The sequence below is a fragment of the Gossypium hirsutum genome, chromosome A05 (assembly GCF_007990345.1).
Source record: "Gossypium hirsutum isolate 1008001.06 chromosome A05, Gossypium_hirsutum_v2.1, whole genome shotgun sequence".
In the NCBI taxonomy this organism is placed as follows: Eukaryota; Viridiplantae; Streptophyta; class Magnoliopsida; order Malvales; family Malvaceae; genus Gossypium; species Gossypium hirsutum.
In genome coordinates this window covers 4,152,474-4,167,793 of record NC_053428.1, presented here as the reverse complement: position 1 = coordinate 4,167,793, position 15,320 = coordinate 4,152,474, and the positions used below count along the sequence as shown (strand labels likewise).

General features: G+C 36.0%; 5 protein-coding genes across 7 annotated transcripts; 2 read left to right on the top strand and 3 right to left on the bottom strand.

Moving 5' to 3' along the window:
• Positions 1–833: 833 nt before the first annotated feature.
• LOC107958878 (NDR1/HIN1-like protein 13) lies at positions 834–2,196 on the top strand. The gene has a single exon (XM_016894779.2). The coding sequence runs from the start codon at positions 1,032–1,034 to the stop codon at positions 1,854–1,856; it is 825 nt and encodes a 274-aa protein (XP_016750268.1). The 5' UTR covers positions 834–1,031; the 3' UTR covers positions 1,857–2,196.
• Positions 2,197–3,425: 1,229 nt separating this feature from the next.
• LOC107958876 (acyl-lipid (9-3)-desaturase) lies at positions 3,426–5,430 on the bottom strand. Its single transcript, XM_016894777.2, has one exon. The coding sequence runs from the start codon at positions 5,062–5,064 to the stop codon at positions 3,721–3,723; it is 1,344 nt and encodes a 447-aa protein (XP_016750266.1). The 5' UTR covers positions 5,065–5,430; the 3' UTR covers positions 3,426–3,720.
• A 704-nt stretch (positions 5,431–6,134) lies between these two features.
• LOC107958874 (UDP-sulfoquinovose synthase, chloroplastic) lies at positions 6,135–9,069 on the top strand. Of its 2 annotated transcripts, none has more exons than XM_016894774.2 (3): positions 6,135–6,412; positions 6,889–7,977; positions 8,348–9,069. In XM_016894774.2, the coding sequence occupies exons 2-3, from the start codon at positions 6,931–6,933 to the stop codon at positions 8,750–8,752; spliced, it is 1,452 nt and encodes a 483-aa protein (XP_016750263.1). In that variant the 5' UTR covers positions 6,135–6,412; positions 6,889–6,930; the 3' UTR covers positions 8,753–9,069. The 2 variants fall into 2 exon arrangements, with proteins under 2 accessions (XP_016750263.1, XP_040968839.1); XM_041112905.1 differs by having other exon boundaries at positions 6,628–7,977.
• Positions 9,070–9,137: 68 nt separating this feature from the next.
• LOC107958875 (uncharacterized) lies at positions 9,138–11,390 on the bottom strand. Of its 2 annotated transcripts, none has more exons than XM_016894775.2 (7): positions 11,232–11,390; positions 10,934–11,049; positions 10,740–10,822; positions 10,484–10,605; positions 9,967–10,142; positions 9,739–9,827; positions 9,138–9,537 (listed from the first exon to the last, which is right to left on the bottom strand). In XM_016894775.2, exons 1-7 carry the CDS (start codon positions 11,239–11,241, stop codon positions 9,291–9,293), a joined length of 843 nt encoding a protein of 280 aa, XP_016750264.1. In that variant the 5' UTR covers positions 11,242–11,390; the 3' UTR covers positions 9,138–9,290. The 2 variants fall into 2 exon arrangements, with proteins under 2 accessions (XP_016750264.1, XP_016750265.1); XM_016894776.2 differs by having other exon boundaries at positions 9,739–9,832; positions 9,967–10,131.
• An 845-nt stretch (positions 11,391–12,235) lies between these two features.
• On the bottom strand, positions 12,236–15,320 carry LOC107958873 (protein indeterminate-domain 7). The gene is made up of 3 exons (XM_016894773.2): positions 14,309–15,320; positions 13,831–14,230; positions 12,236–13,466 (listed from the first exon to the last, which is right to left on the bottom strand). The coding sequence occupies exons 1-3, from the start codon at positions 14,430–14,432 to the stop codon at positions 12,422–12,424; spliced, it is 1,569 nt and encodes a 522-aa protein (XP_016750262.1). The 5' UTR covers positions 14,433–15,320; the 3' UTR covers positions 12,236–12,421.

Sequence of the window (15,320 nt, the reverse complement as noted above, 5' to 3'; positions counted from 1 at the left end):
TTCAGGTTAAACTTGAAAAAAAATTAAGCACATTTTCAAGCTGAATCGAACCCAAACTTATCAATTAGACCTAAAATTTTGTTAAAATCTAGTCCAAATCAAACCAAACATGACTCATTGGAGTGAAACTAAAATTAAAGAATGGAAATATTATTATATTTGATAAAGGATCTAATGTGTTGACAGATGTAATCCAATATCTTTCCTCAAGGAAAGTACAAATTTCATCATTTCATCAATGCAATCATCCTAATTTTCATAATCAAAACCTAATTGATTTATAAATTTTCATATCATAACCATAATTGCGTCAGCCCAATCCTTTCTTAAATTTTATAAAATCAATTAGGGAATTATTGACGACCCTCCAATTAATGGAGCAATTACTCGAATTTTAAATTAATTAACAACTAATTAATTTTTTAACTTTTTATTTTCAACAAACTCGTCATTGTCGGTGGCTTTTGGAGGACATTCTCCCAATTTATTTATTTCATTTTAAAAAAAAATTACTTTACCAAAAAACTTTTTACAGGGTTTAAAAATTATTTACTGTTCATCTTTTCACAGTTAATCCAAAAAGTTCATTTTGTCAACATTTGATTCTTGCCTTAACAGACGCAATTAACAAGACGAAATCAAAGGAATCAAATCCAGGTTTAAGTGGTCCAAGCAATATTCCTTAATTAATCATTTCTTTCATAATAATAATTTCATTACTAAAATTTATCTGGACATAGCTACTGTAAATTAGTTAACAAACATAATCAACGTGTAAGATGTCTGGATCTAATAATTTTATATTGGAATTAAATTATATATTTATATAAATTTAAATATATTGGTATTCGTATGGTTATATGTTTGGGTTGTAAATCTAAATCTGCTGAAGTGGAAACATCCACTTTGGGTGGAGAGTATCTTTCTTTTCTCTTCGATTCTTCTCCTCAAATTCACTCTCTCTCCTCTTTTTACAAATCTAATCTTTCCTTGTCTCTCTTCCAAAGGCTTTCCATACTGCGTTCTTCATAATGTCGGAGAAAGTCTTCCCTTCCGCCAAGCCAGCCGCTACGGCGTTTCCGCCTGCTGTCAACGGCGGAGCTCCAGTGAATACGAATGGTACAACAGCCAACGGTGGCACGACAAAATCCCACCTTTATAATCCAACTTCTCGTCCACCTTACCGTCCACAACCCTATCACCGTCGCCACCGTCCCCGGCGGAACTATTGTTGCTGCTGCTGTTTCTGGACTATCCTTATAATTCTCATCCTTGCTCTTTTGGTAGCCATAGCTGGTTCCGTGTTTTACGTCCTTTACCGCCCTAATCGACCTTCGTATACCCTTGCTTCCCTCCGTATCCACCGCTTGAACTTAACAACCACCTCCGATTCCTCTTCCTCTCATCTGTCATCCCTTTTCAACTTAACTATTTCCTCCAAAAATCCCAACTCCCACCTTTCCTTCTCTTACGACCCTTTCGTCGTTTCATGCGTGTCGAGCAACAGTGATGTTTTTATAGGCAACGGGACATTACCCGCTTTCGTGAGTAACAGCAAAAACGAGACAACTTTCAGAGGGGTGGTGGTAACAACATCAATTGATCTAGATGCAGAGACGGTCAACAATTTGAGACCGGATCTGAAGAAGAAGAATGGGATCTTGTTGAAAGTTCAGATGGATACTAAAGTGACAGTGAAAATGGGTGGATTGAAGAGCAAGAAAGTTGGGATCAGGGTTTCGTGTGATGGGGTTAAAGGGGTCCTTCCAAAAGGTAAATCGCCATCGCTGGCTAATGTTTCTGGAGCCAAGTGTAAGGTTGATCTCCGAATCAAGATCTGGAGATGGACTTTTTAAGAACTCATTCACAAAGTCTCAAATCCCAGTTATTTTTATTTACATGTATTTTTTTTTCATTTTTTACTTTTTTTCAATGCTTTTGATTTTTTTTAAATAACTTCTATTTTTGGGTTTGTAAAAGGAAATTATGAGACAAATCAAAGAATTAATGGAGGGTCATTAGATTTAGGAAAGAGAGATGAAGATGGTGAAACTAGTTTTGTTTAAAGATTTTTATATAGCTTTGCTGCTCTGGTGTTTTTTCAATTTTATTTATTTCATGAATGCATTATAATACCTTGAAATTATTACTATCAATAATTATGGAAATTTAATTTCATTTCCACCATTACTGTTATCTTACTTTAGCAACTGACAAGCTCTATTGTCGAGAACTTTGTTTAAAGAAATTGTATAATATAGTAATAGTTTTTAGCTCTTTGAGGATATAGAAAGACAATGAAAGTGTGAAGCGGCATCGAGGAGGGTAACGGATGATAAAGGATTCAACTTTTGCTTTGGCTATTATATTTTCAAGTAAAAAAGAATGCTTTGATATTTGATTGGTGAATCAGTGTATCAAATTTGATGATTATCTTTTTAATGATAGAATAATCCAGCTCAAATGTCTTAAAAAGGTTGCTGAAATCAATGGATTCTTATTTTGTTTTCCGTGAAATCTGAATTCAAAATGCAGATAAAGTTTTTGAAACAACATGGGCTTCCATAAACGTTTTGTCGGTGCGATTTAACCATGATTTTCAACGTCGGGAATTCCGTATACTGTAACCACTGTTTTACTCTCAACGGAATATTGTCCAATAAAATGAATAACATAACCCATCATTAATTCTAATTTCATCCTTGTAAGATTCAATTTCACTATAAATCACTTTAAGTATTTTCTTTCTATGATATTGGAAATTTATCAGATGTTTGCAGACTTTTTCATTACAAGTTTGGTGCTCAATTCCCACCCAACTTGACCACCAAAGTAAGGATTGGGACCATTTGGATTTTTTTCTAAAAAATATTAAATGCAGAATTATGTAGAAATTAAATTCGAGATTAATGTTTATTTTGGATTCAAGGTCATTGGCATGTTAGCAAAAATATATTTCAGATCTATAAATTTTACTATTGGAGATGGAAAACAAATACATCTTACGTGATAGTATAGGATATGTCAGCTTGGGTTAGATTTCTTTTTCTTGTAATCTAGGCCTTATTTCTAGACCTTGCATTTAGAGTGGGCTAAATATTTGCCTTGAAAAATGTCAGCTTGGGCTGTTGAACTTCTCTCATATCTGTCCTGTATTATTAACCAATAAACATTACTCACTGGTTCCTTCCCTTGTGGCTTATTACATGTGGAGGAGCCAGCCAGGCTCGCAGCTCAAGAGAAAAATGCCCTTGTTCTAGGCTGCCAAGGCTGGTTTCAAGGTCCAATTGTTCATAACGGAGCTGTCCGTTTATTGGTGGAACATACAAAGCACAACTTGCCATTATTCCTGCTTGTAAAAAAGCAAAACAAACAGCATTCTGAAGAGATAAAATGTAGCAAGAAAACCAATCAAAGAAAAGCCGTGAAAAGCAACACATCTTCAAATTCCACATTGACTTGAAAAAAGCCAGCAAATGTTACATCCATACCAAATTCTCAAAACATTCATAAAGAGAGGACCATAGCCTCAAAACAATATTACTATCCAAACAAAACCACTAAATTAAATGCAATATTTTACATCCAACTAATGCCCTCACTGCACCTGTGAGCACTAATGGAGGAAAATTTTTATATCAGTCTACTGGAATCAGTACACAACTTTTAAGACCTACAGTCATAACAACATAAGCTGATTCATTCACATGAAGTTCCATCTCAACCATGAGTTTTTACTGCTTCCAACACTAAGTTCTTTGGAACTGGGTTGCTGAGAATCCTTGCCTGCAAGGCGGCTGATCGAAGGGTCTCGATCGTCATTACATTAGCCTTCCAAAACGAAGCGGTATCGTACTGTAAGTTGTGTTTCTTGCACAGCTCCTGAACGAATGGGGAAACTTTCCTGAGATGGCACCTTGGCAACCTTGGAAACAAATGGTGCTCAATCTGGAACTGTAAACCACCATGGAACCAATCCATCCATGATGAACATACTATATCAAGTGTCCCATCAGTTTGCTTCTCAAACCAATTGTTTCCACTAGGTGGTCCAACATAAACACTTGAAGAGAAATGGTTCAAACAGAACTGAACATGTTGGATACCAGTTACAGCAAAACTGGCAACCACAAACATTAATCTCTCACCCCAATTAGGCAAACAAGAAACTAGTAGGGGAAACCAAGTCCAATAAACAAGAATCCCCAAAATCTCTTGACCCCTATTTGGTACCTTCCTCTCAGAAAACAAGAAAAGGAATGACTGTGCAAATAGATTGATCCTAGCAAAACACATTACAGGATAAAATGTCCAGTGCTGGTAACTAACCAAGAACCTAGCAATGGAATCAAAATTCATCTTCCTTTCGTAGAAATAAGATGTGAGTGAATTAAAAAGCTTTGAAGATACCGCGAATATTGGCATGTGTTGAAGGTCTGGATCGAATTCGAGACTGTTACAAGCAATGTGGTGAGCATTGTGGTTCCATTTCCACCAACCAATACTGATCCCTGCAAGGCAATTCCCAGTAAGGATCTGAGCAACCCTGTTGAATTTTCTGCTTGACATAACTTGGTAATGCCCGGAATCATGTCCAATCCACCCACTCTGTATCCATGAGAATCCCAGTAAAGCACCCGAAAGGAGATGCACCAAAGCGCTGTTAGAGCATAAAACACCGTAAACACTGATAGAAAACAGCAATGCTATGATGCAAAGCAAAATGCCTGTCCCGTGTTCCTTCTTTTCAAAAAGACCCATTTTTGAAAACTCAGCAGCAAGTTTTCTGAAATCTTTGGATACCTCGGAGACAGAGTAATCTTTGAGATAATACCCGGTAAAGAACTTGTCAAGATATTGCCAAGCTAAGCCAGGATGATAGGCTACAAAGGCATCGGTGGCATCTTGGCCAGCCAGATTCAGCAAAGGAAGTGCTCCTCCAGGGTGTTCTCGACTCCATTCAGTGACATCGTAGATCTTTCCCTGTATAGAGATCCATAGATCTCCTGGTTTTTGGTGGTTTTCAAGCTCTGTTTGAGAAATATACCTCTTGGACTCTGCCATTGGAGAAAGAAACGAGGAACCAAAGGGGATCTGACTTTTTAGTGTTCTTTTTTCTTCCTTCCTATGATATTAAAGGAGGAGTGTTTGTGAAATGATTATGGCATGATAAAGAAAAAAAAGAAAGGCTTTTTCTGGGTGTTTTCTTTCACTAAAAAAAAGTACTTTTATTATTATTATCTGGTTTGCCTTTGCCTTTACGGGTGTGAATGATGGAGAAGCAAATGGAGGAGGCGCTTATATATAAATGAAGAACATAAAGAAGCAAAAATGAAGAAACGCCAGAGTACTTTAAAAAATAAAAAGCTGAGAAGAGAGATCCAAACAAACTAAAATATCTTTGGGTTCACACTTCACACTAACACTCTCAAAATAAGGATGAAATTAGAAGACTTTTAATTTGAAGGAAAAAATTGAAAACTCAATTAATGGAATCGGGAAAAAAAACACATGCAATGCAACTGTAAAGATTTGCAAAGGGTAAATGTATTTGTTAAGTTGTTCCATTATAAAATTTTAATTATTTATTAATAATTAAACATAATTAAATTGTAACCAAATTAATATTTATTATTTAAAAAATGACATCTTCATTTTCATTTTAAGTCTAAACAAAAGATTCTATCTATAAAATTATAAAAAATTAAAAAATTAATCTTGTTAAACATTAAACGTCAACTCTGTTGAAATTTATCTAATTTTATTGTTTTGGATAGTATAAAGAGTAAATTGGTTCATCTAATAATAGGACTACTTTGATATAATCCTTAAAATAAAGGACTTATTAGGCACTTTCACCTCTTGCAAGGTAGCTAAGTTAAGATTGTTTTCTTGTATTCCATGTTAGCTAGCAAAGGACACGAATAAATATTTGTTTACACAGTAATACCAAAAAGAGATACTGAAAAATTAGTTGTAAATTGTAATTAATACCCTGGCAAGTGATTTTTTTATTTCTTAAAAGACAAAACATGAAAAGAGAATATCCTTAAACCTTCAAAAATGGCATATCCAATCCAAAGCTCACCGTTACTTAAAAAGTGGGCTTTGATTCATAAGCCCAACGATGGTTCAACGGGGCTTCGTTTAAGTTATTTCGGATCCCAAATGCGCACACAGTTACACAAAAAAAAAAGGAAAAAAAAGAAGCAAAAACAGTAGTCTCAGTGTAGATAAGAATATGCTATATACCTTTTTCGTTTGATTCGTCTTGGAATATAAAGAACCAAAGTCCCCTCTTTTGTCGCTTAAACCCGAAACAGAAGCCCCCTCTTCTCATCGGATGTCCGGTTTCCAGTTTATAACAGCCTCTTCTTCTTAACTTCATTCCTAAGCTTTGCTTTTTCTCAAGGTAATAACTGTTCTGTTCATCCATGTCTTTGATTGGTTCTTTTATATGTTTATTATTCATTCTTGGATGCTTTGAAATGTGTGATTATTCTTAAATGGGAAAGCTAACTACTTTTAAACTGTTTGGTCTTTAAGATTAATGATTTTTTTCAAGTGGGTTTACTTGAATGGTCCAGTTATGTAGATTAAATGCTTGATTTTTTTGTCCCTTTGTAGGAAATAGTGTTGAACCCAGATTTCAGTATGAGCTTATATAGCTATGGTGGTTACTAGAAGTTTCGGTTGTAACTCTTTAACTTTTTTATTAGACAATTGATTTCTTTTTCCCCCAAAAAAGCTGAAAAAGTGGAACTTGTTTTAGAAAAGTAAAAGAGAGAGTTGTATAGGATTGAAGAAGACTGATTGCCGTTTTTGCCTGTAGGTAATATATTTCTCCTGGTTTTAAAACTAATTTTGGACCTTATTGGTATTTGGCAGGTGCATTTTTGCATATTGTTGGTTAAATCTAAGAGTAAAAGAATGGCACATTTGATGTCAACTTCATGCTCAATAAAGATCTCCTCTAGCTACAGACCTTGTGGTCAACCTCTAAATCAGGATCGAACCGTACTTCCTAACTCTTTTACCATTAAGACTTCCAAGTCACCCTTCAAAAGGCTCGTTTCGAAAGGGCAGAGGGCAGGAAGGAGTTGTCTGGTTCTTGCAACTGCTGCCCCTGTGAGCAAAGAAGTTTCAGCAAATCCCAGGTCTGGTTCTGATCAGTCCCCAAATGATTCTTCAAAGCCTCAGCGGGTCATGGTTATTGGCGGGGATGGCTACTGTGGTTGGGCTACAGCCCTTCACCTGTCCAATAAAGGTTACAAGGTTGCTATTGTGGATAGCCTTGTTCGACGACTCTTTGACCACCAGCTTGGTCTTGACTCCTTAACACCCATTTCCTCCATCCATAACCGACTCCGTTGTTGGAAAGCTATAACTGGGAAGACAATTGAACTTTACATTGGTGATATTTGTGACTTTGAGTTCTTATCTGAAACCTTCAACTCGTTTGAACCTGATGTTGTTGTCCATTTTGGAGAGCAGCGGTCTGCTCCATATTCAATGATTGATCGATCACGAGCTGTGTTTACTCAGAAAAATAATGTGATTGGAACGCTTAATGTTCTTTTTGCAATAAAGGAATTCAGAGAAGAGTGCCATCTTGTAAAGCTTGGAACAATGGGAGAGTATGGAACTCCCAACATAGATATCGAAGAGGGTTATATAACTATTAGTCACAATGGAAGGACTGATACTTTACCTTATCCAAAGCAAGCTAGCTCCTTTTATCACCTCAGTAAGGTTCATGATTCAAATAATATAGCCTTCACTTGCAAGGCCTGGGGGATCAGAGCCACTGATCTGAATCAAGGAGTGGTTTATGGGGTTAAGACCGATGAGACTTCAATGCATGAACAGCTGTGTAACAGGTTAGATTATGATGGAGTATTTGGAACAGCATTGAATCGGTTTTGTGTTCAGGCTGCTGTCGGTCATCCTCTAACAGTCTATGGGAAAGGAGGCCAGGTGAGTGTCCTCTTTCAAATCTCTACTAAAGCATCAATGCCTTGCACTTTTTGTTTATTATTTCATTTTGATAAGTAACTTAAGCAATGCCTTTATGCTGTGATGCTGGTTTGGGAGGATTACAGTCCACAGTTAACTGAAATGGTTTCCATCAACCTAATGTTTACTTACTTGGTTAATCTTGTATCTTTATATAATGCTTCATACATTTGGCACATACAAATGCTGCATTTATCAGATAGCTCAGGCCCTTTCATTCTAACATGTAGATGTTTTACCACACACATTAGACATATGCTTATTTAGTTGTGGTGTTTTCCCTGCTTTGATATAAAACTTCCTCTCCCTCTTGTTTTATTTATAAATTCAGACTAGGGGTTACCTTGACATCAGAGATACAGTTCAATGCGTGGAACTTGCCATTGCAAATCCAGCAAAACCTGGTGAATTTCGGGTGTTCAATCAATTCACCGAGCAGTTTTCCGTCAATGAACTGGCCGCCCTTGTAACAAAAGCAGGACAGAAGCTTGGACTTGACGTGCAAACCATATCTGTGCCCAACCCAAGAGTTGAGGCAGAGGAACATTATTACAATGCAAAGCATACTAAACTCATTGAGCTGGGACTAAAACCACATCTCCTCTCAGATTCTCTTCTCGACTCATTGCTCAACTTTGCTATCGAGTTCAAGGATCGCGTTGACACAAAACAGATTATGCCCAGCGTTTCATGGAAAAAAATTGGGGTGAAGCCACAGACTGTACCAGCTAATTAGGTGGTTGGCAATGAGAGGAACTTCTTGTTTATCCTGTTGTATCTTTCTGCGCTTCGTATCGGTTATGAATCGATTGAACGTGAGAGAGTGATATTACTTGAGCTCCTGAGTCGTGACTTTTTGGTCCAGGAACTACTTGTGAGCTTGTTTTGTATTTATTTGCTTATAATGTACGAAACATATAAGCATTTGCTATAAGCCGGTGTTCAGTAGTAATAATTTGAAGCGACCGAATTTCTGCAACGGTAATGTCTTGCTCCTTGTTTGTTATTTGGTAATACATGAACTGAGGCCATCAGCAATGGCTGCGTTTATTATGTTCTGTTCTTCTTGATATCATTGTGTATTTTGGAATGGAGTTCAGTTTTTCAAGTACAACGATATATAACTAGGGAAATAAAAGGGGCTTCAAATAATTAAGATTCAAACTTTAGATTTGCTGTATACTTACATGAACAATTTGAGTTCTATTTTGGATTTAATAGTGTGTACTTTTTAATACAATGTTAAAACCTTTGTATACAAGTTACCACAATCTTCAGATTCGAGCTTTGATGAAATTAACTGCTCTCTCGCATGATTGCAGACGTTCAGCGGAGTTTCTGTCTTCACGAACTGCCTTTACAAAATCGAGCACAACTGTAGCTAACTCATCCTGGTGTGCAGTATACTCATGATCAGCTCCTTCAATTATGTGCAGCTTGTGATTTCGTATAAACCTGGCAAATTCCAGGGCATCTTTGGCTGGTACAATTTTATCCATGGACCCATGAATGGTTAATACCCTGAATATAATGGCAAACAAGTAAGAAATCTATGCCACTAATAACATATATAGTGAAAATGCATATTAATAATTCCAAATGCAAACTGCTGAATCTGATATAGAGGATGGGGATCAACTTTAAGTAAATCCAGGACATTGCAACCGATCCGGTTGTATCATGAACATCAGAAAAGAAATCAATGCTAGCATTTTTCCTAACCTGCAATTTTGATCAATCGATAGACATGCTGCACGAATGTCGGTGGTTAATCGGTCCATCAAACTTTCTTGAGTTACACGATATTCAAACTGTCCTGTAAATGAATGAATGAATGCTTGGTTTCGGGTAAAACTTAACTAGTTTATCACAAAAATTGTCCAATGGAGGGTGACAAATGAACCTCACATAAAAATATTGGGAAAAAATGAAGCATAATACAGTAGCTACCTTCTCTATTCTTAACATCAATAAACCCATTCTGCTTGATTCTTTGTAAAAAATCTTTACCCAATCGACCTTCCATGCCTTTCTCCAAATGGAACCGGCCGGAAATATTGATGACGGTGGGTAAATCATTGTACTTTGAAGAATAGAGAAGCACCACATTCCCCCCTGCAGGAACCCTAGTCAGCATTAAAGAAACTTCAAAAAGAAATGATAAATGAATCAAAACACCAGATTCTCTCAAAGAACATGAGAGAAAATATGAGAAAGCATGAAACTCTATCATCAGCAGATTGCATTTACTTTTTCAGCAATAACAAAGTAACCCTTCTCTTATGGTTGAGGGCGAACTTTTAAATTCCTAGAATCAAAGTTCTTCATAGCACTGAGTTCAAAAACTTGACTGAAAATTTTCATGCACACATAAAAAAGAATGGAACTCAACAATTCTCTCCCTTGCTCATTTCATATAAAGTTTGATTACACTGATTCATGTCACAATTATATATATGAAACAAACCTTTACTGTGGCCAACAATTGCAGTTATTAGACGTTGGTTCTTGCGAAAATGTCGGACGACAGCTCGTAAATCTTCGGCTTCTCTGCGGTAGTTACCATACATAAAGGAACCTTCACTTTCCCTGGAAGCCAACAGCACAAATAACCTTAATAACCATTGTTTGTATCAACAACTTGCAACTTCGGGAATTTCAAAACATTCTATTTTACACCAAGATTTGTTTCCCAATTAACACTGTTCCAGTTATCTTCTTACCCGTTCCCAGCAAAGTCAAAGCGGAAAGCACTGATTCCCTCTCTTCCCAAAGTAGTGGCAAGAGTCACCATGGGTATTCGTTCCTGAAAATGAATAAAAACCCAGGATTATTTTGTGAAATGATCTTCAGTTTAGGTTACAATTACATTGATTTGATTTTAATAAATGTTAAAATTAATGTAAGAATTAGACACCTTTTTGGATTGAAAACCGTGGCAAATGATGACAAGATCCTTAGAACCAGTTTCGAGTAAAATTCCAACAAGGTTTTCCCCATGACTGTTTCGGATTACAATTCTCCGCTCTTCTACTGTTGAAGAAATGGAATGATACGTTGTGTTATCAATGGTTAAACAAATAAAAACTCAAAAAAATCAAGTAAAAAATAAAAAAAGAAAATCATCATTCGTGTTCCTTAATTATTTTAGTTTCTCCTAAAAAAGAGAAGAAGAAGAACAACAAAAAAAAAAGCTCATAAACTGAACAACTTACCTGAAGTCATGAAGGTGCGTGTTGAGAACGCACTGATTGAAGGTAAATCTGAGACTGAGACTGAGACTCAAGGAGGGGTAGGAAGTAGCTTGTAATCGAGGTTAGTTAAAGACAATATTGGGCCCAAACCCAATCTTGCTCCATTTCGACCGTTCTGTGCCAAAGAATTTACGTACCGTACTTAAGTAATGGTTTTTACTGAATTTAATGCACTACTCTAGTATTATTATTGTTATCTTTTTACTGAAAATTATTAGACTTTTTTACTAAAATATTATGAAAGTACAATTATTTACAAAAATAAGCATGGTGTCAAATTATTTATTAGAATATAGTTTAATTAGTACTTTTAAAAAAAAATTATAACATGTTTTAATGGCAGATATTTTACGTCTTGTTACATTAATGTTTAATTTGTCATTTTGAGATCTCAAATCAGCATCAATGAAATGAATTCCCAAATTGCTGTAATTTGATGTTAATATTTTTATATTATTTTATTAAATAATTTCAAATACATTTAAGTAAATAATTTATTTTTTTATAATATTTAAGTAAAAAAAAGCCTTATTCTTACTACACCAGCAAACACAATACCCTATTTATTTGGTTTCTTTCTATTTGCACCATTTCTTTTTCTCATTTTTTGGCTTTTATATTAGGGTTGGGCTTTGATTGTACCAACCCTTAAAAGCTTGAGCAAAATTCGAAAAAGTCTTTTTTTTTTCAAATGAAAGTGAATCCCAAATGGCTACAAAACTTGTGTATATATTATATAGGGCTATATATATATATTCTGCAGTAAGCATTTGAAATATATGCATATAATTATCACGAGAAAACCCTAACTATATCGTTGGCAAAAGAAAAGTGCACATAAAAAATATATATAGGTGTGATGAACAGATGAGAAAGTCGTTCCACTTCCATATGTAAAATAAATAATTGAAATAAAAATGATACAAAAATGAAATAAATTAATGAAGAGCTTAAAACAATGAGAGTAACAACCAAGAAGAACTATATATAGATATATTCAGCATCAGTATAAGCGATGCATTATTTAAAATTATTACCAAGGGAAATATGGCCACATGGGGCTGCAGTGCTACATATTCTCTCCAATTTTCTGATCTTTCTATGGGGAAAGATTGGGATATCTAACTTGAAAAGTTACAAGAAACCACAACCTAACCTTGCCATGGTGTTTCACTGTGCTGATTCGGTTGCCCATATGCTGAAGAAGAATTTATGTGATGATTAAGCCCTACTAAGTTGGGGATATCTGTATGTGGGAAAGCTTTAAGACCCAAGAAATCTCTTGTCAACCTATCGTTCCCTCCTATGTTATTACTACTACTACCACTTCCTTTACCTTCATGATTATCACTTCTGCATGATTGGGATTGTTTTGTTTCTGAGAAATTACGACGATCGATATAATTTTCTTGAAAATTATTGCTGTTTCTTTTGGTGATCCATGTCCCATTGAAAGACTGTTCAAAAGATGAAGACCCTTCTAGCTCACTTGTACAAGATAAAGAAGTCATCATATCATGGAGTAGAGAACTAGGAGCTGCAGCACCGGCTCCAGCAACTGCACTACTCTTTGTTGCATTAGCCACCTGTTCCAAGAAACCAGGGGTGACACCAGCTTTATTCCCAAAAGATGACAAACTATGGGTGAACTTACTTCCCAACTCTTCACGTGCCGACAAACCCCTAGCTCTAGACGTGGCAAAAGTTGTGGAACCACACATGTGAGCCTGGTGGTGGTAGTAGTAAGGTCTTTGCATGGATACTACTGGTGATTGTAAGGGCTTGCTCAAAGTCACCCCCATTTGAGCTGCTTTTTGTAGGAGTGCGGTTGCAGACGTGTGTGGAGAAGCTGGCGGAGCTTGGAATGGAAGAAGTGTAGTAGAACTAGGGTTTTGGCTAGGGTTTTCGTCATGTGGCAGTGGGTGGCCTAAAAGAAATGGTGATGATGAAAGATTTATTGAGGGGGGACCAGAATCAGGCCCAGCAGCTTCTACTCTTGCATTGAAACGTTGATCTTGGTCTCTATTCAAAGATGGTGCATGGAGGGCATAGCCATGGAGTAGGGGTTGGGATTCTAGATTGGTCATATTTATGTGTGAAACAGAAGAACCAGGTTGGTTTGCAGCTGTAATTGCTCTTGCAGTCTCTTCAGCTAAAGCATCGCAAAACGCTCTGTGAGTGATGAAACTGTCCCTCCTGTAACCAAAAATACAAGCAAAAAAAAAAAAAAAACCAAAGAGAGCAATCAATGTCCAGGACAGAACAGTGAGACAGTTTTTCTCATATTCTTCCCATAGGGATAGGATGAAGAGACATAGCAGCTTGTAATCCCTAATCTAAGCAGTACTATTGTACTTCACGAGGTAACCATTCTTTGCCACATACAGTACACGAGACATTTAATTAACTTGCCGTTCTTGAATGTTAATGAAAGCAGTAAACTATGATGCATGCAGAAGAGTTAAGAGAGATGAAAATAAAGATTGAAGAATCCAGCTTAAACTTTATGATATATGATTGTGATCTGAAGTATGAACTTGTTAATTAATTATGCGTATACCTGGAGAAAAGGTTCCCACAGTCACATCTATACTCTCTGGTGCCACAAATTTTGGAATGAGATTTCCAGTCAGATTGAACAGCATAACGCTTTGAACACTTCTCACACTTCCATTTCTTCTCCCCATGTTTTCTGCAAAAGTGCTTCTTGATTCCCGTGAGGTCACCAAGAGCCCTAGATGGGTGATGGTGCACGCATGTTGTCTCTGGACATACATATACCTTCTTCCTCACCACTTCCTTGTTTGTTCTTTGCTTTAGTTTCCATGGCAAGTTATGTCCTCTTCTATGAAGCTGAAGATTCTGATCTCTTTGAAACCCTTTGTTACAGATCTCACATATAAATCTATTTGTTGCAAGCAGTGTCTTGGGAGACAAAGCTATGACTTCAGTCTCTGGGTCTGATAATTGAACCCCATATGTTAAAAAGAAAAAAAAAAGAAAATTTCTTAAAATTTGAGTTTGAAAATTTAATTAACCTGGGTTGCCTGGTAGATTTCTCTTCTTCTTTGATAATGGTTCTTGATTTGTCGAAGCACTTACTTCACCAGATGTTGAAGTCAAATTCGAAATACTCTCATCCACCACCAAACCTTTCATCATCTCACTGGATTAATTTTGTAATGGTAGTCAATATGTATATAGCCCTCTACATTATATATAGGTGTATGTATCAACTTTATAATACATGACAGAATGTCCTGATTGAGATCTATGTATGAACCCTGATTTGCTTTTAGTACAAGGTCCCAAAGTGGATTAACTCCAAAAACCTTGAAATGAACTATTATAGCTACTCTCCAAATTCAAGTTCCCAAAAAACCACATTAATATCTTTGCTTGCTATGCTAACACCGAGAAGATCATTGAACAAAAGCCACACAAAAACTTACAAACTGAATAAATAAAAAAGGACTTCCTGCAAAAATATAATATATAGATGATGTGTTTGTGTGTGTGTATAAACAAGAACTGAGAAAACGTGAGATAGAGAGAGATGTGGATGAGAAAAGATTCCTGAGAAGCACTCCACTTATACAAAATCAGAACCCAAAGCTAACAGGCTTTGTCACTGACTTTGCACTTCCTGTCTTTTCTTTTGTTCTCACCTTATAGTGTACTCTTATAATATAACTCTTTGAGAAAAGAAAAAAAAAACTGTAATTTACTTGTGAAATTTTTTCTTCATTTTTTGCTCTTTAAAAAAAAAAAAACTGGTTTACTTTCTTCCTTCTTTTCACATAAAAAGGGTAGACATAAAGTAACCCAAATCACAAAGTAGATTGAGATCGAGACAGATGATGAGTATAAGGAAAGTTGATTACAGGCTTTTAACATAAAATGTGGGTTAAATAATTTAGAAAGCAAAGCCTCTTTCTGCTATGAAAACCCTATTAGAACTTCAGTGATTGAATTCCATTTCCAGCAGACATGTTCCCAAAATCATTTTTTAATATTCTTTAAACTAAACCGTGTGGAGAAAAACTCTCA

Coding starts and splice junctions, on each gene's coding strand:
- LOC107958878 (XM_016894779.2), top strand. CDS start 1,032: ATGTCGGAGAAAGTCTTCCCTTCCGCCAAGCCAGCCGCTACGGCGTTT.
- LOC107958876 (XM_016894777.2), bottom strand. CDS start 5,064: ATGGCAGAGTCCAAGAGGTATATTTCTCAAACAGAGCTTGAAAACCAC.
- LOC107958873 (XM_016894773.2), bottom strand. CDS start 14,432: ATGATGAAAGGTTTGGTGGTGGATGAGAGTATTTCGAATTTGACTTCA. Junction 14,231..14,308: donor AAATCTACCAGGCAACCCAG/GTTAATTAAATT, acceptor TTCAATTATCAG/ACCCAGAGACTGAAGTCATA. Junction 13,467..13,830: donor TGTGGGAACCTTTTCTCCAG/GTATACGCATAA, acceptor TTTTGGTTACAG/GAGGGACAGTTTCATCACTC.
- LOC107958875 (XM_016894775.2), bottom strand. Junction 10,143..10,483: donor AATTGTTGGCCACAGTAAAG/GTTTGTTTCATA, acceptor AATGCTGACTAG/GGTTCCTGCAGGGGGGAATG. Junction 9,828..9,966: donor TGATGTTAAGAATAGAGAAG/GTAGCTACTGTA, acceptor TTTACAGGACAG/TTTGAATATCGTGTAACTCA.
- LOC107958874 (XM_016894774.2), top strand. CDS start 6,931: ATGGCACATTTGATGTCAACTTCATGCTCAATAAAGATCTCCTCTAGC. Junction 7,978..8,347: donor TCTATGGGAAAGGAGGCCAG/GTGAGTGTCCTC, acceptor TTATAAATTCAG/ACTAGGGGTTACCTTGACAT.